Source organism: Oncorhynchus tshawytscha, linkage group LG28 (assembly GCF_018296145.1).
Source record: "Oncorhynchus tshawytscha isolate Ot180627B linkage group LG28, Otsh_v2.0, whole genome shotgun sequence".
Classification (NCBI taxonomy): Eukaryota; Metazoa; Chordata; class Actinopteri; order Salmoniformes; family Salmonidae; genus Oncorhynchus; species Oncorhynchus tshawytscha.
Window position 1 is genome coordinate 6,495,726 of NC_056456.1, and position 24,932 is coordinate 6,520,657.

Here is a 24,932-nt window from a genome sequence, read left to right on the forward strand (position 1 = left end):
CAGGAGACAAGAGGGGAGGTGAAGGAGAGGGGAGGGTGGGTGTCAGTCCCAGCCACCCAAAAAGTCATCCGCTTCTTTTCCACGTGTTAGACATTAGTCCCCTGTCTGTCAGGACGAAAGGTCTGCCCTTCACATTTCAACTTACAGTTGCAACACCGCAAGCATGGGGAAAGGGGTAAGTTCTCTTCACTTATTCATTCATGCATATAGAAGGGTATTTTCCTGTCCTTTATACCAGGGTCGGGGTCAATTAAATTTCAATTCAGAAAGTAAACTGAAATTGAAAAAAATCTCACACACAGAAGCATTGAGGAAAATTGGAATTGGAGTTTCAGTTTACTTCCTGAATTGACTGAATTGAAAAGGAATTTTTACACAAATACACAGTCCGTCATATGAATGTATGTATGATTGAGTTGGGGTCAATTTATTGTCTAACACCAACACTCATGTCTCGTGTTGTAAAATGCCTGTAACTTTCCAAAAAATTCTGGTTGGAGGATTCTGGATTTCCTGCTTATTCTTGTATGATTACAGGAATCTTTCATCCAGGAAATCTAGAAAACCTGGGCATTTGGGAAAGTTAACAGAATTTTACAACCCTAGACATGTCACATACAGCCACAGACATCATGGAAAATCTGAGCCGGTTTTCTAATCGTGTCTGCAGTGACGCCGGGCGCCGGCTCTATATGCCGTTGTGTTGAGGCATTTTGTGACCACATTGGATTGTAAGGATTAGGGCCTAGATAACTAATACCATCAATATATTATCAAGATCTCTATTCACACATATTACAGAATTTCAGTTGTATAACCTGTTTCAATTCCAGCTGACTTTGTTTTCTATCAGGTGTTGGAGATGATCTGTTATAACATACAGTAGAGGAAACCGGGGAAATTGCTAAGTCAGGCACATTTCCTGCACTCCACCAACACTCTACTCTCAAACTCTTTTTGATTGCTTTTTCAATGTGTCGCTCTCTCACACACTCATTCTTTTGCTCTCTCGCTGTCGCTTTCACTCGTCCACACGTTCTGCTGGGAAAGAAAGAGTGGCAGCAGCAGATGATTTCCATGAAGCTGCATTCTTCATCAGCGACTGTTCCAATCTGAACAACACACTCACTAATGTCAACTCAGACTTTCCATCGCCATATTTTCACAAAGTAACCAACACACAAATTAACCAACACGCAAAGCAACGATATCCTACTATACAGTAGTGAAATGTTTAAAAATATATATTTATGAACACGAATATATAATATAAACATGGATAATGGATATACTTCCATAGGGATCCTATAACTCATTATATATATGATTTCTACAGCATGCTATATGCAATGCCTATGTATACTTCTCCCTCTGTGTTTGGGAGGTTTGAGTTAAGGGCTTATGTTTGATGTGATAATCTCCTCATTCCTCAGAGTGGTGCCGAAAATGGAGGAGGAAAGAAGAAGAAGAAGGAGAGGGACTTGGATGAGCTCAAGAAGGAGGTGTCCATGGTAAGAGCAACTGGCTGTCTGGGGCTGTGTCCCAAATGACACCCTATTATCTATGTAGTGTACATCTTTTGACCAGGTCCCACAGGGCTCTGGTCAATAATAGTGCACCAAATTAGCCTGAGTACCAAGAGTGCCATTTGGGACGCAGACAGGCTGTCACGTGTAAAGAACTCAGCGCAGTGCGTTTCATATTGAATAATGACCTTCTGGCTGTGGTTTATTTGAGTAAATCAGATTATTCTGTTCTTTCACAGGATGATCACAAGATATCATTAGACGATCTGGAAAGGCGCTACACAGTCGACTTGGCTCGGGTAACACACACACACACACACACACACACACACACACACACACACACACACACACACACACACACACACACACACACACACACACACACACACACACACACACACACACAGCTGCCCTCCCTTCTGCTCTGCCGAGTCATTTTAATCTCCTAGCCCTGATCTAATCTCTACATAACTACTGCTTCTTGTCAGTGCTACACACACACAAACCCCCCAACTGTTACTTTGGTCCATGTTTGTCCATGTGGTCCAAGTTGAGTCCACAGGGTTCTCATCCCTGTCCCACATGGGAACCCCACATGGTATCTCCATTACTGGTGTTCAGTGGTATTACAGTGAATATCAGTGAAGTAATATAGGTCCCATATGGAGCGATGTCTATCTGTCTCATCTTTAATCCTACTGACTTTATCTCACACAGAACTAAAATGTTGTATAGTTGCCATATTAGAAATGGCCACCAGGGGGTGATGGACAAAATCTGCAATGGTACTATACTGGCACTAAAATACTTCTCTTACATTTGACATTTTAGTCATTTAGCAGACACTCTTACAGTAGCAAATAGGGTTGAGTGCTTGCTCAAGGGCACATTGACACATTTCTCACCTAGTCGGCTCGGGATTCGCTCTTAACCGCTAGGCTATCTGCCACCCTTCTTCAGACATGCCCTAGATGTGTGTGAAATGTGGTGCCTCTATCACAAAAGGCAGAATCCCATGCTTTAGCTGCCCCACTACACACAACAACCAAAAGCGCCGTAGAAATGGAAAACATGATTTTGTTGTTGTGAGTGTGACTGTCTGATTTGCCTAGTTAAATAACTAATAAACAGAGTCCCCGTAGTGAGGGTCTGTCTGCTGATGGACAGTGATTGTCTAAGTGACTGTGGTACATGTTGTGTAAAGTGTTGTATGTCTTGCAATGTAATATTTGTATGCCAGGAATGCCTGTAATATTGCCAAGCAAACATTAAAGTATTCATTCATTGTCTTCCAGGGTTTGACCAATGCCAAGGCTCTGGAGGTGCTGGCCAGGGATGGGCCCAACGTGCTTACCCCCCCTCCCACCACGCCAGAGTGGGTGAAGTTCTGCCGTCAGCTGTTCGGGGGCTTCTCCTTGCTCCTCTGGATCGGTGCCATCCTCTGCTTCCTGGCCTACAGTATCCAAGTGGCCACTGAAGACGAGCCAGCCAATGACAACGTGAGAACCGCCTCAAGGCTAGCCTGTATAACATCTGTCATGTTCACTACACATTAACCAACCTGGTCCCAGATCTGTTTGTGCTGATTTCTTTTTATTTGATCAGGATCTCTTTTAGCCCACCAAGGGCTAGTCTTCCAAGAGTCTTTAAGAAATTTAAAAAAAAAACATAAAGAAATGTAGAAAAATAACAAAAACAAAGTAAAAACACAAACACAAATCCACATTCCCATACCTTTGCATATTACGAGTTACACCTGCCAAGCCCCCAACCCTCACCCACCCACATACCTCATGTGCACATATTCATTTTAATTTAAATACAAGATCAGATATTATAATAACCTCTTAGACCCATTCTAGTTGTTGATTAATGTGCTTTGTGAATTATTCTTCTAAAAAAACGATTTGACAAGATTTTCGAACTTTCTGGCAAAGAGTTCCAGAATTTTACTGCCCTGAAACTAAAAGCTATTTTAACTAGCTCTAAATTTGGTTTTGGTGGTCTATACGTGGCCTTGGTTCTGCTTCGTGTGTTACGAGAGTGTTTGTCTATGAGTATATCCAGTTTATCATATATAGTGGTTGGTCTTTCAGAGTGGTGAATTTTATGAAAAAGGGTTAGTTAGTATATTATTTTCTATCATTTCCTTGACAGTCAGCCATTCGAGTGCAGTATGCAATTCTACGGAGGGCCTCTCCTAACCATATTGCAGAACCATTCTGGTTGTCTTATTTTGCGCTATTTGCAGGCTCTTTAGGTCACCGACACTTGCATTACCCCGGATGACAGAGCAGTAGTTCATTTGACTATGGATGAGAGCTTCTGAGAGTTATTTTAGAATTTGCTCTGGCATATATTTCGCAATCCTTCTGAGCATACAGGAGGTGCCAATGATTTTGTTGCAGAGGTGATGACCAAGAGAGACTGTCTAGCGGTACACCTAACAGCCTAGTCTCTGAAACCTCTTCGATGGTTGTCCCGCCAAATGTCAGCTGTGAGGAGGGTCGTTTGTTACTTCTCTCCTTTGTACATATTAGCATTGCCTTGGTTTCTTTGTTTTCAGCACTTATTTATTGTGGGTTATCCCATTTGACATGTTGGTCATGTCAGCTTTAAGAGCCTCTTTAAGCTGCCCTACAGAATTGCCTGATCCAAAAACAGTTGTGTCGTCAGCAAACATGGTTGCATAGAGTTGCCCAGTTATTAGCTAACACTGTCTATCATTATCATCATTGCCAACCTGGTTGCAAACACACTACATACAGTACATACAGTACACAAATAAAACAACCATCATCATCACTTTCACTCACAATTATGTTGATATACTGTATGCCATATACTGTAGCGCAACACCAATAACCTTCATCTGGTCATCTTGTTATCTCGTTCTCTCTCTCTCTCTCTCTCTCTCTCTCTCTATACAGCCCTCTTCCTCTCTCTTTCTCTACCCCATCACTCTTTCTCTCTCTATTTCTCTACCTCCCTCTCTCTCCCCCCCTCTCTCTCTACCTCCCTCTCTCTATCTCACTCCCTCTCTCCTCCCTCCCTCTCCCATAACAGTTGTACCTGGGAGTGGTTCTGTCAGCTGTGGTCATCATCACTGGCTGTTTCTCTTACTACCAAGAGGCCAAGAGCTCCCGCATTATGGACTCATTCAAGAACATGGTTCCTCAGGTGAGCTGAGCTGAGACAGCACAGTATATTGCTTTGTCTGCGTCCCAAATGGCACCCTATGAGATGGCCCTATTCCCTTTATAGTACACAGTTGACCAGGGTCCTATTCCCTTTAAAGTGCACTACTTATTTAGTTTGTATTTTGTATTGTACTTTTTACCCCTTTTTCTCTCCAATTTCATTATATCCAATTGGTAGTTACAGTCTTATCGCATCGCTGCAACTCCCGTACGGACTTGGGAGAGGCGAAGGTCGAGAGCCATGCGTCCTCCAAAACACGACCCCGCCAAGCCACACTGCTTCTTGACACACTGCCCGCTTAGCCTGGAAGCCAGACGCACCAATGTATTGGAGGAAACACTGTACAGCTGGCGACCGAAGTCAGTGTGCATGTGCCAGGCCTCCACAAGGAGGCACTAGAGCGCGAGGGGACAAGGTCATCCCAGCCGGCCAAACCCTCCCCTAACCCGGATGATGCTGGGCCAATTGTGTGCCGCCTCATGGGTCTCCCAGTCGCGGCCGGGCTGCAACACAGCCCAGGATCGAACCCAGATCTGTAGTAACGTCTCTAGCACTGCGATGCAGTCCCTTAGACCGCTGCGCCACTTGAAAGGAAACTGCACTACTTTCGACCAAGCCCAGGGACCTGGTAAAAGTAATGCACTCTAGGGAATAGGGTGCCATTTGGTCATCTTAACAGTGTGTGAAGGCTATAATAGGCTTAAATCCCCTTGGAAATTCTTCCAATTCAAGTAATTTAATTTCCTTTGAGTGCCCCGAGTGGGCTTACACTGACTTGAGAAGCATAATAAGCTTATCCAACATAACACAACTAATAATTTGAGCCAACTTTGGATTTGCCAATGAACGTTTATCGAAAAAAGTTTCATTCTCCCCTTTCAACCGCCCCTTTGTCTCTCTCTTTCATCTCTCCTCTCTCTTATCCATCCCTGGCAGCAAGCCCTGGTGATCAGGGAGGGAGAGAAAATGACAATCAATGCAGAGCTATTGGTGAGGGGAGACCTGGTGGAGATCAAAGGAGGAGACCGGATCCCTGCCGACCTCCGAGTTGTCTCCGCTGCTGGCTGCAAGGTGAGGAGAGGTCAGGGAGTCCAAGGGTCACTTTCTTACTATCTGTCCAGGTGGATTACTTAGTTGCTGTCTCTCTCTTTATCTCTCTCTCTCTCTTTATCTCTCTCTCTCTCTGTCTGTCTATGTCTGTCTGTCTGTATTTATAACTTTCCTCTGTGTGTGTGTGAAGGTGGATAACTCTTCTCTGACTGGGGAGTCAGAGCCTCAGACACGCACAACAGAGTTCACCCATGAAAACCCCCTGGAGACTCGAAACATCGCCTTCTTCTCCACCAACTGTGTGGAGGGTCAGTAGGACAAATCCTTTCCTATCTTTTTATTCATTTATTTTGATTTTACAAGGGAGACCTGACCTATTTCTCCTCCCTCTATCTACCCCATTCCATCCACTCATCCATCTTCAATGAATGAATTGCTTGTCCCTCCCTCCCTCCCTCCCTCCCTCCCTCCCTCCCTCCCTCCCTCCCTCCCTCCCTCCCTCCCTCCCTCCCTCCCTCCCTCCCTCCCTCAGGCACAGCCCATGGTGTAGTAGTAGGTACCGGTGACCATACAGTGATGGGCCGTATTGCCACCCTGGCCTCGGGGCTGGAGACAGGCCAGACTCCCATCAACATGGAGATTGAGCACTTCATCCACCTGATCACAGGCGTGGCTGTGTTCCTGGGGGTGTCCTTCTTCATCCTGGCCATCATCCTTGGGTACACCTGGCTGGAGGCTGTCATCTTCCTCATCGGCATCATCGTGGCCAATGTACCAGAGGGTCTGCTGGCCACCGTCACTGTGAGTATGCCTTGAATGTCCCAATCAGATTGGCCCATAGCCTAGGGGCAGTAGCCTATCTTGCGTGAGGCAGGTTTTTGTGCTTGATGTTGAAGTACACCCCCTGGACAAGACGCTAGTCTGTCGCAGGGACCATCACTGTGAGTCCGACTACTATTGTAGTTGGTGAGTGAAATAGCAGTGGGCCAGATTCAATCCCGTACTGGCAGTGGTACATTTATGTGTGCTAGAGGCAGCGGCTTAGACTGCTAGGCACCCCAAGGCCACGGACTGGTATTGTGTTTATGGGCCAAATTATAATTCTAAGTCTCCATGCAAATCTCTTGCTAAATCTCATGATTTAAACCAAAGTCTATGAGAGTGTGCTCTGTAGTAGGATTTTCCATCCATCTATCCATCTTTGACCATTACTCTGTCGTTACTCAAGTTTCAGGTTTTATTGTCACGTGTGCAATTACACTGAAATGCCTTTCTTGAAAACTCTTTCCCAACAATGCAATAATCAATGCCAGTAGTACTATAAAATAAGGTAAAGTAGAACAAAAATGAACGAGAAATGGAAATAAGAAGAACATGAGAAAGTAATTGAGCTTTATACAGGGACAGTTCCAGGGTCAATATGCAGGGATACTGGAGTGGTAGGGGTAGATATGTATAGGGGTAAGAGGACTCGGTAATGTCAATTTCCTCTCCTCTACCCCCACACTCCCTCCCTCCCTCCCTCTGTCTCTCAGGTTTGTCTCACCCTCACTGCCAAGCGCATGGCCAAGAAGAACTGCCTGGTCAAGAATCTGGAAGCTGTGGAGACCCTGGGTTCTACCTCCACCATCTGTTCTGACAAGACAGGGACCCTGACCCAGAACCGCATGACCGTGGCCCACATGTGGTTTGACAACATGATTCATGAGGCCGACACTACGGAGGACCAGTCTGGTGAGACCACCCACAGACATCGTCTGTCCCTTCTACATTCAACCAGACCCCTTGAATTAGTTTGCTTCTCTGCTGTGTTAAATGAGCTTTGATGTAAGAATTTAGAATAGAGATACTATACTGTGTGCTATACAATATACTGAAAAAAAGATACAAATTCAGCTCAGTCACATTGTCTATGGTTACAAAATTCTGGTATTTTCCCAATATTCCCAGGTTTTCCAGAAATCACAGGTTTTCCAGAAATCGCGGTTGGAATATTCCCGGAATCAGGATGGAATATACAGGAAATCTGGGAATCTTCCAACTGGAATTTCTGGAAAATCTGTGAATTCTGGAAAAAAATGAATCATCCCTCTGCAAGTCTGAAGCATCTCCTGTGTTCCTTCAGGTGCCACCTTTGACAAGAGCTCAGCTACATGGCACTCTCTGTCTCACGTGGCTGGACTCTGCAACCGCGCTGAGTTCAAAGCTGGGCAGGATAACTTCCCCATCCTCAAGGTAGGGGATGGCCACTATACACCCACACCGGTGGGGGCTGATGAGGGGGGGAGGTCTTCTGGTAATGACTGGAATGGAATGGTTGAAACCATTGTCCAATTTAAAGTGCCCCAATGACCCACACCAATGCGGCTAATGTCCACACACCTGGCCACGTTGAATCTAACAACACAAAACCCTTTCCTCCAAACTGTTACAGTAGCAATACTACAGTTTACTATCTAATACTACAGTACTTACTATATAGTTCTGTAGTATACTGCAGAATAGTATACTACATGCTGTAGTATCCCTCGATTATGTGTAGTACTTAATATAGAATGTTGTAGTATACTGTAGAATACAATAGTAAATATTAAAGTAATGTCCACAAAAACACTTGTCTGTAAAAACACTACACTTCTTAAACTATAGAGAATACTACGGTATTTAATTTGCATAAACCATGTCCATTGCCCTCCCCCATATCACAATTTGTGCCACCCATAAGTGAGAAATCTACATGCCAAATATAACCATATATTGTGCTCCCTACATGTTAGGGTCTGAACCCCAGCCCGACCTCCTTACAGGCTATGGAAAATGTGCCCTTTTAGTATTTCTACAGTAGGTGTTCTGAAGGAGAAGCCGCAACTTCTATGTCAAAGACAATAAAACAAAAACACTATAGTAAATGCTAAAGTAATTCCCACAAAAACACTACAGTAAATAATACAGTATACTACAATCTGCAAAAACACTACTTTAATTACTATAGGATATACTACAGTTTTCATTTACTACAGTATTTATACTATAGTTAACTGTAAATACTACAGTATACTACAGTAAATACTACATTAAAGCCCGCAAAAACACTACAGTGAACACTATAGTATTTATACCATTGTATGCTATAGTATTTTTTCATGTGGGTAGTCACATCCTAAACCAATTTTCAGTCAGCAACCCATTCTGACAATGTGAATAGACCGTCTCCTGCTGACTGCTTGATGTTGTGTTGTTTCGTAGAGGGACACTGCTGGCGACGCGTCAGAGTCTGCGCTGTTGAAATGTATCGAGCTCTCCTGTGGGTGTGTCCGCTCTATGAGAAACAGATACCCCAAGGTGGGAGAGATTCCCTTCAACTCGACCAACAAGTACCAGGTATACAATTACCCCTTCAACGTGGACATACACAACACAAAATATACAGCTTAGACCCAACTGCATAAACAAAAAAAACATCCCAATCCATAATTCTTTTGAACCACCAGAACCACTAAAAACGCCACTGACACAAGAGAAAACATGTATATACTATATATACTTTTGTCTTCTACCCACCTTCTGAAAGCTTTCCATTCATGAACATGAAGACAATGAAAATGGCCACCTACTCGTTATGAAGGGAGCACCTGAGAGAATACTGGACAGGTATTTATTTACATCAAAACGGTGTCTCCCTCAATAGGTAAATACGATGGAGTCACATAAGCCATTATGTAAAAAGATACATAGACGTGCCCTCTAAATACATCTCTCACTGATTGACCGCGAAAGGTGAATAAATCCTACATGTTTGTGCATCTCTTAGGTGTAGCACCATCATGATCCACGGTCAGGAGGTTCCAATGGATGCCAACTGGAACGAAGCTTTCCAGAGTGCCTACATGGAGCTGGGAGGGCTGGGAGAGAGAGTTCTAGGTACGTACAGTACAGTATAAAGAGTGCCATCTGAGACTCAACTATCTCCAGATCACACTGGCCGTTGTCTGTGCCCTTCCTTTATGTGTCCCCTCTCAATCTGCATCTCCCTATCTGTTCCTTACATCTTTCCTGTCATAGACACTCAAAAAAATACAAAAGCTGATTTTTTTTTTTAAATTAAAATTTATTTAACCTTTATTTAACCAGGTAGGCTAGTTGAGAACAAGTTCTCATTTACAACTGCGACCTGGCCAAAATAAAGCATAGCAGTGTGAACAGACAACAACACAGAGTTACACATGGAGTAAACAATAAACAAGTCAACAGCACAGAAGAAAAAAAATAAGAAAAAAAGAGTCTATGAGGCATGAGGAGGTAGGCGAATAATTACAATTTAGCAGATTAACACTGGAGTGATATATGATCAGATGGTCATGGCTGGGCTATTTACCGATGGGGACTATGTACAGCTGCAGCGATCGGTTAGCTGCTCAGATAGCAGATGTTTAAAGTTGGTGAGGGAGATAAAAGTCTCCAACTTCAACGATTTTTGCAATTCGTTCCAGTCACAGGCAGCAGAGAACTGGAAGGAAAGGCGGCCAAATGAGGTGTTGGCTTTAGGGATGATCAGTGAGATACACCTGCTGGAGCGTGTGCTACGGGTGGGTGTTGCCATCGTGACCAGTGAACTGAGATAAGGCGGAGCTTTACCTAGCATGGACTTGTAGATGACCTGGAACCAGTAGGTCTTGCGATGAATATGTAGCGAGGGCCAGCCGACTACAGCATACAGGTCGCAGTGGTGGGTGGTATAAGGTGCTTTAGTAACAAAACAGATGGCACTGTGATAAACTGCATCCAGTTTGCTGAGTGGAGTATTGGAAGCTATTTTGTAGATGACATCGAGGATCGGTAGGATAGTCAGTTTTATTAGGGTAAGTTTGGCGGCGTGAGTGAAGGAGGCTTTGTTGCGAAATAGAAAGCCGACTCTACATTTGATTTTAGATTGGAGATGTTTGATATGAGTCTGGAAGGAGAGTTTATAGTCTAGCCAGACACCTAGGTACTTATAGATGTCCACATATTCTAGGTCGGAACCATCCAGGATGGTGATGCTAGTCGGGCGTGCGGGTGCAGGCAGCGAACGGTTGAAAAGCATGCATTTGGTTTTACCAGCGTTTAAGAGCAGTTGGAGGCCACGGAAGGAGTGTTGTATGACATTGAAGCTCGTTTGGAGGTTAGATAGCACAGTGTCCAAGGAAGGGCCAGAAGTATACAGAATGGTGTCATCTGCGTAGAGGTGGATCAGGGAATCGCCCGCAGCAAGAGCAACATCATTGATATATACAGAGAAAAGAGTCAGCCCGAGAATTGAACCCTGTGGCAACCCCATAGAGACTGCCAGAGGACCGGACAACATGCCCTCCGATTTGACACACTGAACTCTGTCTGCAAAGTAGTTGGTGAACCAGGCAAGGCAGTCATTAGAAAAACCGAGGCTACTGAGTCTGCCGATAAGAATATGGTGATTGACAGAGTCGAAAGCCTTGGCCAGGTCTATGAAGATGGCTGCACAGTACTGTCTTTTATCGATGGCGGTTATGATATTGTTTAGTACCTTGAGTGTGGCTGAGGTGCACCCGTGACCGGCTCGGAAACCAGATTGCACAGCGGAGAAGGTACGGTGGGATTCGAGATGGTCAGTGATCTGTTTGTTGACTTGGCTTTCGAAGACCTTAGATAGGCAGGGCAGGATGGATATAGGTCTGTAACAGTTTGGGTCCAGGGTGTCTCCCCCTTTAAAGAGGGAGATGACCGCGGCAGCTTTCCAATCCTTGGGGATCTCAGACGATATAAAAGAGAGGTTGAACAGGCTAGAAATAGGAGTTGCGACAATGGCGGCGGATAGTTTCAGAAATAGAGGGTCCAGATTGTCAAGCCCAGCTGAAAGGTACGGGTCCAGATTTTGCAGCTCTTTCAGAACATCTGCTATCTGGATTTGGGTAAAGGAGAAGCTGGGGAGGCTTGGGCGAGTAGCTGCGGGGGGGGCGGAGCTGTTGGCCGAGGCTGGAGTAGCCAGGAGGAAGGCATGGCCAGCCGTTGAGAAATGCTTGTTGAAGTTTTCGATTATCATGGATTTATCGGAGGTGACCGCGTTACCTAGCCTCAATGCAGTGGGCAGCTGGGAGGAGGTGCTCTTGTTCTCCATGGACTTTACAGTGTCCCAGAACTTTTTGGAGTTAGAGCTACAGGATGCAAATTTCTGCTTGAAAAAGCTGGCCTTTGCTTTCCTGACTGACTGCGTGTATTGGTTCCTGACTTCCCTGAACAGTTGCATATCGCGGGGACTATTCGATGCTATTGCAGTCCGCCACAGGATGTTTTTGTGCTGGTCGAGGGCAGTCAGGTCTGGAGTACACCAAGGGCTATATCTGTTCTTAGTTCTGCATTTTTTGAACGGAGCATGCTTATCTAAGATGGTGAGGAAGTTACTTTTAAAGAATGACCAGGCATCCTCAACTGACGGGATGAGGTCAATATCCTTCCAGGATACCCGGGCCAGGTCGATTAGAAAGGCCTGCTCGCAGAAGTGTTTTAGGGAGCGTTTGACAGTGATTAGGGGTGGTAATTTGACTGCGGATAAAGGCAATGAGGCACTGATCGCTGAGGCACTGATCGCTGAGATCCTGATTGAAGACAGCGGAGGTGTATTTGGAGGGCCAGTTGGTCAGGATAACGTCTACGAGGGTGCCCTTGTATACAGATTTAGGGTTGTACCTGGTGGGTTCCTTGATGATTTGTGTGAGATTGAGGGCATCTAGCTTAGATTGTAGGACTGCTGGGGTGTTAAGCATATCCCAGTTTAGGTCACCTAACAGAACAAACTCTGAATCTAGATGGGGGGGGCGATCAATTTACAAATGGTGTCCAGGGCACAGCTGGGAGCTGAGGGGGGTCGGTAGCAGGCGGCAACAGCGGGAGACTTACAGTGGGGCAAAAAAGTATTTAGTCAGCCACCAATTGTGCAAGTTCTCCCACTTAAAAAGATAAGAGAGGCCTGTAATATTCAACATAGGTACACTTCAACTAGCAGATTTCTGGGCGTGGTAGAGTATATTCAGGGCATAATGCGCAGACAGGGGTATGGTGGGGTGCGGGTACAGTGGAGGTAAGCCCAGGCACTGGGTGATGATAAGAGAGGTTGTATCTCTGAACATGCTGGTTGTAATGGGTGAGGTCACCGCATGTGTGGGAGGTGGGACAAAGGAGGTATCAGAGGTATGAAGAGTGGAACTAGGGGCTCCATTGGAAACTAAAACAATGATAACTAACCTGAACAACAGTATACAAGGCATATTGACATTTGAGAGAGACATACAGCGAGGCATAAAGTAATCGCAGGTGTTGATTGGGAGAGCTAGCTAGGTGAGACAACAACAGCTAATCAGCTAACACAACAACAGCAGGTAAAATGGCGATGACTAGGCAGAGAGGGTCGCATTAACTACACACAGAGTCTGAGTTCGTGGCTGAGGCCGACAGATAAAAAATAAATAAACAGAATGGAGTACCGTGATTAATGGACAGTCCAGCAGGCATCAGCTATGTAGCCAAGTGATCATAGTGTCCAGGGGGTGGCAGTAGATGGAACAGGGAAGCCGCCACTACGCTAGCGACACTGCGTTTAAAGTTAGTAGCAAGGGGCTAGTAGGAGCGTTTGCTCCGACGGAGGCCGGTTGAAGGCACAGTGGATGGAGTATTCGTCGGCAGACCAGTAGTGGTGGTGCAGCGGGGGGCCGTGTCGACAGAGAATCCAAGCCAGATGGCGAAAGAGGTATTGTAGAATTTAGTTTGCTAGCCGGGAGATGCGCCTGGCTCACGGCTATCTGGTCCTAGCTTCGTGGCAGTGGCGTTAGCCACCATAGCCAATCGGTAGCAGTGGTGATCCGGTGCCAAGGTCCAGAGTTTACAGCAAGGATCCGGTGGAGTATTGGGCTCTAGCCATGTATGAGTGGGGTTCGGGTGAACAGCTGAGTAGGCCGGGAGGTGGGCCTCAGGGATAGCTTCGGTACTGGATGCCACGGTGAGTGAAAGCTAGCTGTGAGCTAGATAGCTGCAGGCTGTGAGCTAGCTAGCTAGCTGCAAGCTAGCTGTGAAGATCAGAAGTAGTGGTCCAGGGATTACGGCAGGAATCCGGCGTTGTTGTGGAGAGACAGTCCGATATTTGAACCTTGATATTTAAAAAAAAGTCTCTCTCCCTCAGGGTTCTGTCACTTGCCACTGTCTCCGGCCCAGTTCCCTCGGGGGTTCACCTTCGACTGTGAAGATGTCAACTTCCCTACGGAAAGACTGTGTTTCGTGGGCCTCATGTCCATGATTGACCCTCCCCGCGCTGCCGTGCCCGACGCTGTGGGGAAGTGCCGCTCTGCTGGGATTAAGGTGAGCGGCATCATCAACTAAGAAAGGTCGCAAAATTCCAGTAACTTTCCCAAAATTCCCAGGTTTTCCAGAAATCCCGGTACATTCCCGGAATAAGCAGGAAATCTGGGAATCCTTTTACTGTGATTTCTGGAAAACCTGGGAATTTTGGGGAAGTTACTGGAATTTTGCAACCCTACAACCAATTAACCAATCAGCCAACACATCCAAACTTGTCTCATTGGGCCCAATCAGAATGATAGGTTGACACATACATGGACATGATAAATGAGAAAAACAGAAAGCAAAAAAGATGGCAAATTGTATAAGTTAGCACAGGCACGAATGTCATAAATGAGGAAAACAGAGCAAAAAACAACAACAGATTGTTGTATGTGGTGACAGGTAACGATGACATATGGTGTGCTTATAGTTGTGATGATGTGCTATTAGGTTATCATGGTGACAGGCGACCATCCAATCACTGCTAAAGCCATCGCTAAAGGTGTGGGCATCATCTCCGAGGGCAACGAGACTGTGGAGGACATCGCTGAAAGGCTGAATATTCCACTGAGCCAAGTCAACCCCAGGTGTGTGTGTGCACATGCGCGTGCGTGCCTGTGTGTGTGCATCTATGTGTGAGCGCTCACGTGTGACTTTGTCGGCTTGTACCTGTGTCTCGCTCCCAGGGATGCCAAGGCCTGTGTGGTGCACGGGGGGGACCTGAAGGACATGAGCGCAGAATACTTGGATGATCTGCTCAGGAACCACACTGAGATAGTGTTCGCCCGCACCTCACCTCAGCAGAAACTCATCATCGTAGAGGGCTGCCAGAGAACGGTGAAAGGACGCCTGTGTGCGTGTGTGCATGTGTTTGAATGCGTGAATGCGAGCGTGTGTATTTGTGTGTGTGTATGTGTGTGTGTGTTTGAGTCACTCTATAATTAAAGCATGGTTTGGAGTTAGAAATACTGAATCTATTCTTCTGTTCAGAGTTTGATATTGGGGGGCTATTATTCTATAGAAAAGTTTTTGATGGGAAAATGGCTCCAAAATTGACAGAGGCGAAAAAACATGAAAACGCTGCATTTATCTCCAATTCACAGCTGTTATTCAACTAAAATGTTTCTTATTTCATGATCCTTTGTTCTCTTGTTCTAGGGGGCAATTGTTGCGGTTACTGGGGACGGAGTGAACGACTCACCTGCCCTGAAGAAGGCTGATATCGGGGTTGCCATGGGGATCGCTGGGTCTGACGTCTCCAAGCAGGCTGCTGACATGATCCTCCTGGACGACAACTTCGCCTCTATCGTCACAGGAGTGGAGGAAGGTAAGGAAGGAAGGAAGGAAGGAAGAGGAAGAGAGAAAAAAAAAGTGGAAAAAATTGAAATACTGTGAGTCAATCAATTTATCTGTTCTTCTTCAATCCCAAACAGGCCGTCTGATCTTTGATAATTTGAAAAAGTCCATTGCCTACACTCTGACCAGTAACATTCCAGAGATCAGCCCCTTCCTCCTCTTCATCATTGCCAGTATTCCCCTGCCTCTGGGCACTGTCACCATCCTCTGTATCGATCTGGGAACTGACATGGTGAGGACCTACCATGCTGACTGGAAAAGGAAAACCCGCACTGAAACAGCCTTAGGGGTGGTTGCCCGGACACAGATGAATCCTTAGTCCTGGACTAAAAAGCAATGTAGAATCTCAATTGAAAGTGCTTTTTAGTCCAGGATCAGTTTTACTGCTGGTTGTGACTGTGAGTGTCAAGGAGGATAGACATGATGAGTCAACATGGCCAGTCATAGAATTAAGAATTGACATGCTGGACTCAATAGTTCATCATCAAAAGTCTTTGTGTGCAGGGTTTAAAAGGCATCGAAACTGTGAAAGTAAAACCCACACTCACTGAAATAGTTGTAGTGTTATTTCGCAGCAGCAGAAGAGATCAAACAAATTGAAGAACATTACAACTATTTCAGCAAATTCTCCGTTCTATGACTGGCCCTGTTGACTCATCATATCTCTACTCCTTGACAGTCACAACCAGCCATGCTCTTAGCTTGATTATACACTACCTTACAATCTATTACTCATCACTGCCCTGCCCTGGGTCAGGATGAAAGCTGCTAAATCCACCAAACCAAACTGGATTTGTATCCACTCTGCTGTGTGGATTCTGGTCTCACAATAGTCTATTTCCCACCTTAACTCACTCACATTGCCCTGTTGTTGCCTTGCTGGCAGGACTGGGTAGGTTACTTTCTAAATGTAATCCATTACAGTTACTAGTTACATGTCCAACATTGTAATCAGCAATGTAACTTTTGGATTACCCAAACTCAGTAACGGAATCTGATTACATTCAGTTACTTTTAGATTACATAGCTGGCCATTACTTTATGGGTTGGTTATGTAGGCTTCTTCTAACCCATCGCTCTCTACTACATATAATAATACAATTACAATTTCTCTTTACATTAAAAACCAAAGTCTATCAGAATTCCAGTCATTCCAATAAATGTTATACCCCTTGATCTTCAAGAATAGGACTTGGAAATATGGAAGTATAAATTAGCCATATTGTTTTACCTGAGCGTGACCCCAAAACTAAGGACTTATTAGCCAGCCCTACTCTGTTGTTTAGGATTTTTCTGTCATGGAGGACTGATTGGACTCATTGATTATATGTTACGCAGCTGTTTAAAGGGCAAATCCACAGATGAAACCATAACAAAACGGTCACCCTGGCTCTGTTTTGGTAAAAGGCTGCGGGATGGGCCTGGAGAAATGGAACCACTCTCAGATAAATACACAGAGCTATTGTTTTAACCATGTTATGAGTCTATACAGTGTTTGTTTACATTTACAATGTTCACAAACGTCGGAGTAAAACAAGCTTATATTTTGGGTTCTCATGGAGTGTGACAATTGAACTAAGCTCATGAGGCATTTATAAGTTATATTCTTCAAGAATCAATGGAGATATATATATATATATATATATATATATATATATATATAAGTCCAAAAATGGATGTATTAACTACAGATTGCCCCTTTGCCCCTAAAAGTGTGTGAGTTTGAGCATGCTTCCATTAGGCCCATGGATTATTATTATATTGAGCAATAAAAGCCCCACCTTTACTCCATAGGCTGGGATCCGCACTATGCAGCTGTTGCAAGAGCACATTTTTCACTGGCTGTCCACTGGTTTCAAAAACAATGATTGGTAGGCAGCTTAAACTTCTTGAATTCAACCATTATTGGGTTCAAATACACATTTAGATTTGTGAACAGCCATCCAAAACAACCACAATCCGTGAGGCGCAAATAGCTAAATGAGAGAGCAGCAGTGTGATTCACATCAATGCGCTATGTAGATATCAATAATAAGTGATATCCGTGTTGCCGTAGACTACACCACTGCTGTCATCCTTACCTCCAAGAGTTTATTCAAATTGGATCATCTTTGGATGCTGACAGCAGTTGCACCATTGGAAGACATAGCTTGGACTATAGTTTACAAAAGCCTATTCCTGCGATCCATCAAACACATTTGGTGTGTCATCATAATGGTCTCTGACTTGTGGTCAGACTCACTCAGGTGAAACAAATTTAAACTTGTGCCTTTTTTCAATGCTGATTTGAATGTCACTGAGAAAACAGAGAAGTGTCAATATTTATTTTTCTCACAAACATCCTTTCTCAATTTAAAAGTAATCTTTGAAGTAATCATCTAGTTTTTCAAAAGTATCTGTAATCTGATTACAATATTTATGCTGGTAATGGAACGGATTACAGTTACTGTTTTTTGTAATCCCTTACACGTAATCCGTTACTCCCCAACCCTATTTACTGGTAAAACCTTCAACCAATAGTCAGGGCTTTTTTATTATGGAACCTACCCAGCAAACATGACCCCATTGGCCTCATGTGAATATTCAGTGGGCAAGGTGGGCATGGGCTAGCCTACACCAAGCCCACGCCAGCCCAACATGGGCTAGCCCACACCAAGCCCAGCACAGGCTAGCCCACACCAAGTCCAGCACAGGCTAGCCCCCGCCAAGTACAGCACAGGCTAGCCCACACCAAGTCCAGCACAGGCTAGCCCACACCAAGTCCAGCACAGGCTAGCCCCCGCCAAGTACAGCACAGGCTAGCCCACACCAAGTCCAGCACAGGCTAGCCCACACCAAGTCCAGCACAGGCTAGCCCACACCAAGTCCAGCACAGGCTAGACCCCGCCATGTACAGCACAGGCTAGCCCACACCAAGTCCAGCACAGGCTAGCCCACACCAAGTCCAGCACAGGATAGCCCACACCAAGTCCAGCACAGGCTAGCCCACACCAAGTCCAGCACAGGCTAGCCCACACCAAGTCCAGCACAGGATAGCCCACACCAAGTCCAGCACAGGCTAGCCCACACCAAGTCCAGCACAGGATAGCCCACACCAAGTCCAGCTAGAGTCGGCGCTCATTCAAATATTTGGGGGTGTGGTTTGCACATAGTTATTTTGGTGCAACCGTTACTGAGTGTCACTACAGTTTAAGGGTTCTGTTGTGTGATGCCCAAATATTGGTGATCTTGTACAATGCCAATGATGACATCTGTAAAAATACTTAAATATGTGATATATGAGAAACTTGTCTTTCTGATGCAATGTATCACATTTCTTAAATACCTGTAAGGCTTGTAAATTATGCACTTTATGCATTGAATTGAAAGTGTCACAAATAAATTATAAATAAATAAATTGAGCATCGGCCCATTATGGGCAGCCTACACAGGGCCAATATTTTAGCCCGCATTGGGCTAAATCGTGTAAATGTGGGCTTGTTTACTGGGTATAGCTTTATCACATTGTTCTGTCTGTCATACACTCTCTCACACTCCTCTCTGTCTCTTTCTCTCCCTCTCTCTTTCTCTCCTCTCCCGTCTGCGTCCAGGTTCCTGCTATCTCATTGGCCTACGAGACGGCTGAGAGTGACATCATGAAGCGTCAGCCCCGGTGCCCAAAGACGGACAAGCTGGTGAACGACAGACTGATCAGCATGGCCTACGGACAGATAGGTCAGAATACCTCCTCTACTTGCAAGCTCATCCATGGGTCTGTGTCCCAAATGGCACCCTGTCACGGGCCCTGGTCAAAAGTAGTGCACTATATAGGGAATTGTGTCTGTCCACAATATGATAAAATGACATAAAACACACACATCAATGGTGGTACTCAAATCTACACAAATACTATGATGTAGTGCAGGGCTGCCCAACCCTCATCCTGGAGATCTACCTTCCTGTGGGTGTTCAGTCCAACCCTAATTTAACACACCTGATTCTACTTATTAGCTTCTCAACAAGACCTTACCTAGCTGAATCAGATACGTTAAATTAGGGTTGGAGTGAAAACCTACAGGACAGTAGATCTCCAGGAAGAGAGTCGAGCAGCGCTGATGTAGTGTAACAAAGGATTTTGTATGCGTCCCAAATGGCACCCTATTCCCTATATGGGACCCGGTCGAAAATAATGCACTAGATAGTGAATAGGGTGCCATTTGAGACGTGCAGATTGCCTTTTTACCCTCTGTTATTCATTGCAGTTATTGAAAGTTACACTGGGTGTACAAAACATTAGGAACACCTTCCTAATATCGAGTTGCTCCCCTTTTTGCCCTGAGAACAGCCACAATTCGTCAGGACATGGACTCTACAAGATGCCGAATGCGATACACAGGAATGCTGACCCATGTTGACTCCAATGCTTCCCACAGTTGTATCAAGTTGGCTGGATGTCCTTTGGGTTGTGGACCATTCTTGATACACACAGGAAACTGTTGAGTGTGAAAATCCCAGCAGCGTTGCAGTTATTGATACACTCAAACCGGTGCGCCTGGCACATACTACCATACCCTGTTCAAAGGCACTTAAACCTTTTGTCTTACCCATTCACAAGGCTTAAAAATCCTTCTTTAACATTTCTAGGGCAGGCGTTCCACTAGCGGAACCCCTGCACAACATTCCGCTGAAAAGGCAGCGCGCAAAATTCAAAAATATTTTTTAGAAATATGTAACTTTCACACATTAACAAGTCCAATACAGCAAATAAAAGATAAACATTGTTAATCTACCCATCGTGTCCGATTTCAAAAATGCTTTACAGTGAAAGCACAACATATGATTATGTTAGGTCACAAAAAGCAGAAATATAGATAAAATGAATCACTAATCTTTGATGATTTTCATCAGATAACACTCATAGGACATCATGTTACACAATACATTTATGTTTTGTTCGATAATGTGCATATTTATATCCAAAAATCTCAGTTTAAACAGACTCAGTTATTCACAGAATTAAAGATAGACTTCTCCTTAATGCAACCGCTGTGTCAGATTTAAAAAAAACTTTACGGAAAAAGCATAATCTGAGAACGGCGCTCAGAACCCAAAACAGCCAGAGGAATATCCGTCGTTTTGGAGTCAACAGAAGTTAGAAACAACACCATAAATATTCACTTACCTTTGATGATCTTCATCTGAAGGCACTCCCAGGAATCCCAGTTCGACAATAAATTACTCATTTGTTCCATAAAGTTCCATAAAGTCCATCATTTATGTCCAAATAGCCACTTGTTAGCGTGTTCAGCCCAGTAATCCATCTTCATGAGGCGCAGGCACTTCGTCCAGACAAAAACTCTAAAAGTTCCATTACAGTCCTTTAGAAACATGAATCAATCTTTAGGACGTTTTTTAACATAAAACATCAATAATGTTCCAACCGGAGAATTCCTTTGTCTGAAGAAAAGCACTGAGAGGTAACTCTGTCGGGAGCGCGCATCATGAGACGAAGGCACTCTGCCAGACCACTGACTCAAAGAGGTCTCATGAGCCCCTCTTTCATAGTAGAATCCTCATTCAAGTTTCTAAAGACAGTTGACATCTAGTGGAAGCCGTAGGAAGTACAACTTTATCCATATCTCAATGTGTATTCGGTAGGCCAAGCTTTGAAAAACTACAAATATCAGATGTTCACTTCCTAGTTGGAGTTTTCTCAGGTTTTTGCTTGCCATATGAGTTATGTTATACTCACAGACATCATTGAAACAGTTTTAGAAACTTCAGAGTGTTTTCTATCCAATACTAATAATAATATGCATATATTAGCATCTGGGACAGAGTAGGACGCAGTTCACTCTGGGCACGCTATTCATCCAAAAGTGAAAATGCTGCCCCTATCCGAAAAGAGTTTTAATCTGTCTTCTCCCCTTCATCTACGCTGATTGAGGTGGATTTAACAAGCGACATCAATAAAGGATCATAGCTTTCACTTGATTCACCTGGTCAGTCTATGTCATGTTTTGTACACTCAGTGTATATTGTGCTGATGGACTTGTCTCTCTCTCTCCAGGTATGATCCAGGCCATAGCAGGTTTCTTCACCTACTTTGTGATCCTGGCTGAGAATGGTTTCTGGCCAGGGACCCTCCTTGGCATCCGTCTGAACTGGGATGACCGTGCTAACAACGAGGTGGAAGACAGCTATGGACAGCAGTGGGTGAGAATGAGAGGTTTTAACACACATAACACATACAGATTGGAGCAAATGGTTAAAGGTCCATGCAGTCAGTAGCTATATTTTAAGCAGAGCCACCACAAGTTACTACAACAGTTTCTTTTTTAAGTAAACTTGCACACCTTGTTGTACTACCAGGTGCATGGAGAAAATTTGTGGTGATGGTGGAAAAAGAAAAATTCCAGCACACCAGTCATTTGGATGCTACCAACAATTAAATGGATCTAAATTGTTGGAAGCATCAAAATGACCTGTGTGCTGGAGTTTTTCCTTTTCTTGACCACGACAGGTTTAAGACGTGTAAGACGTGTTTCCTTTTGCAGACCTATGAGCAGCGAAAGGTAATTGAGTTCACCTGTCATACCTCGTTCTTTGCGAGCATCGTGGTGGTGCAATGGGCTGATCTGGTTATCTGCAAGACCAGGAGGAACTCTGTCTTCCAGCAGGGCATGAAGTAAGTGGAAAAGGATGCGTCTCAAATTACACCCTAATCCCCCATATAATGCACTACTCTTGACCAGGGCCCATATGACTCTGGTCAAAAGTAGTGCACTATATAGGATATAGGGTGCCATTTGGGAGACACCCAATGAAAGAGAGGATGTTTTACTTTGTATAAGTAGAAGGCCTATGTATATGGTCTTTTTTTAAAAGTGGTCCCCTTTTCTTGTCGTACTCTTTCCTGTATTCACATGTGCCATCCCCATTTCCTTAACAGGAATCGTATCCTGATCTTTGGCCTGTTTGCTGAGACTGCTCTGGCTGCCTTCCTGTCCTACTGCCCAGGAATGGACATCGCCCTCCGCATGTATCCCTTGAAGTCAGTACTAGACAACATATTCTCCAACCTACCCTAAAAACAATGACATCATATCCCCAACACCCCCGTTTTCATTCTACCCCAAAACTACTAAGTCCCTCATGCGCCTTTCTCATATCACACTTTCTCACAGACATGGATTTGACAATGTACCACACACGTCTCCACTCTATAATCCCCAGCCTCAACACCTCCAAAACATGTCCCACAAATGTTCTAGTCACGCCCTCATCACATCCTCGTATCACCCCAATGATCCGGAGGGTGAATTTGCATGGATTTTCAACCTGGACTTCTTACAATATGTTATGAATTGCAATTTGTACAATATGTTACCAATTCCAATTTCTTGTGGCTAATGTTAACTAGGTGGCTAACATTAGCTAGGCATTATGGTAAGGGGTTAAGGTTAGTTTTAAGGTTAGGAGATAGGTTAAAGGGTTAAGGTTAGGGTTATGGGAAGGGTTAGCTAACATGCTAAGTAATTGCAAAGTATCTAAAAAGTAGTAAGTAGTTTCTTTCTAAAATGCTAATGTTGTCCTGGATTTGCGTTTACTATGTTACGTCTAGTCTATGAGACCAGGCTGGATTTTTTAATGAGCTACACCAACTACCCTTCCCTTGTTTCGATTACTCTCTCTCTCTTTCTCACTCCTTCAGGGTCTCCTGGTGGTTCTGTGCCCTCCCATACAGTGTACTCATCTTCATCTATGATGAGATCCGCAAGCTAATCATCAGGAGGTGTCCTGGAGGTGGGTGACATAGAGTAACAGAGTGACACATAGGTGATAAAAAAGCAGTGGTGTAAAGTATTTAAGTAAAAATACTTTAAAGTACTACATTTTGGGGGGGTATCTGTACTTTGCTTTACTACATTCCTATTGAAATTAAACTACTTTTTACTCCATACAATTTCCCTGGCACCTAAAGTACTCGTTACATTTTGAATGCTTAGCAGGACAGGAAAATGGTCCAATTCATGCTCTTATCAAGAGAACCTCCCTGGTCATCTCTACTGCCGCTGATCTGGCACACTCACGAAACACACATGCTTCATTTGTAAATGATGTCTGAATGTGCCCTTGGCTCTCCGTAAATACATAAAAAAAGAAAATGGTGCCGTCTGGTTTACTTAATATAAGGAATTTGACATTATTTATCCTTTCCTTTATCCTTTTTGATATTTAAGTACATTTTACCAATTGCTTTTTCTTTTTATACTTAAGTATACTTAAAACCAAATACCAAAGACTTTTACTCAAGTAGTATTTTACTGGGTGATTTTCACTTTTGCTTGAATAATTTTTTATCAAGGTATCTTTTACTCAAGTATGACAATTGGGTACTTTTTCCACCACTAATAAAAAAAAGACTTAGGGTGACATAGAATATGTGACACAGAAGATGCTGGTTGTCTGTCACTGAGACAAAAATATTGAAAAAAAGGAATTTATCGTGACAGTTAATCGCTCATGTTAATTAGTCATGTTAATAATCAGATTGATGTGCTGGGGATCAGCGAGTCACTGAGTTAAAAGGGCCTTTTCATATTGAATCACAGATGAAGAGATAATGGGACATAATGACGTTGTCTAATATAGTCATAATCGTGTCTGACTGTTCTCTTTCTTTCTGTTTTATAGGTTGGGTGGAACAGGAGACTTATTATTAACATTCAGATAATTATTATTGTGAGTTTGAATTTCTGTCAGTCTGTGTTCATGAAAGGGGAAAGGGGGGTTTTCTAATCAGTTGTACAACTGAAATGTGTCTTCTGCAATTTAACCCAACCCCTCTGAATAAGTGAGTATATTTGTGTATGCAAGGTCTAGCTAAGCAAAGAACATAGCTTTTGTGTGCACAACAAAAATACCTTACAAATTGAATTTTGTCTTTGAAAGTGATTAACAATGGGTGGTCATCTGCCGTTTTTAAAATAAGCCTAAATCACCACGGTTAGTGTGTGTTTGTTTGTCTACCAGGCAATTGGCGTATTATTGCATGGATCAGTTTATCAGTACACAATGCTGGTTCTCATAGAGAATTCTGCTGCAAATAAACTTGTAATTGTGATTTGACATTTCTGAGTTTTCCAGATGACAATTATTGTACTAGAAGGATTTTCCAAACCCAAATGTCAACCTAACAAGATGTTGCAACATGCCTGTACCATACCAATGCACCCTGAATATCTTTACCTTCAACGATTAAAAACAAAAATCAGTGCTGAAGGCTATTCATCCCTAATGGGACCCTATTCTCTACATAGTACAGTTCATTTGACCAGAGCCATATGGGCCCTGGTCAAAAGTAGTGCAGTATGGAATAGGGTGCCATTTGGGTTATCATAGTCTGGTTGTGTAAAATAAATTGCTCTGAAAATCTCGATATGAAATAAAGTGAATCTGCACAAAGCA

The 24,932-nt window shown here is 43.9% G+C and overlaps 1 protein-coding gene across 1 annotated transcript; it reads left to right on the forward strand.

Moving 5' to 3' along the window:
* Positions 1 to 31: 31 nt before the first annotated feature.
* On the forward strand, positions 32 to 24,932 carry LOC112226568 (ATPase Na+/K+ transporting subunit alpha 2a). Its single transcript, XM_024390970.2, has 24 exons — positions 32 to 175; positions 1,434 to 1,511; positions 1,766 to 1,825; positions 2,825 to 3,028; positions 4,596 to 4,709; positions 5,667 to 5,801; positions 5,971 to 6,088; positions 6,313 to 6,581; positions 7,316 to 7,514; positions 7,906 to 8,015; positions 9,027 to 9,161; positions 9,352 to 9,431; positions 9,592 to 9,701; positions 13,969 to 14,144; positions 14,577 to 14,713; positions 14,813 to 14,963; positions 15,285 to 15,453; positions 15,560 to 15,714; positions 19,073 to 19,196; positions 21,532 to 21,677; positions 22,019 to 22,149; positions 22,414 to 22,515; positions 23,176 to 23,267; positions 24,159 to 24,932. Exons 1-24 carry the CDS (start codon positions 164 to 166, stop codon positions 24,185 to 24,187), a joined length of 3,036 nt encoding a protein of 1,011 aa, XP_024246738.2. The 5' UTR covers positions 32 to 163; the 3' UTR covers positions 24,188 to 24,932.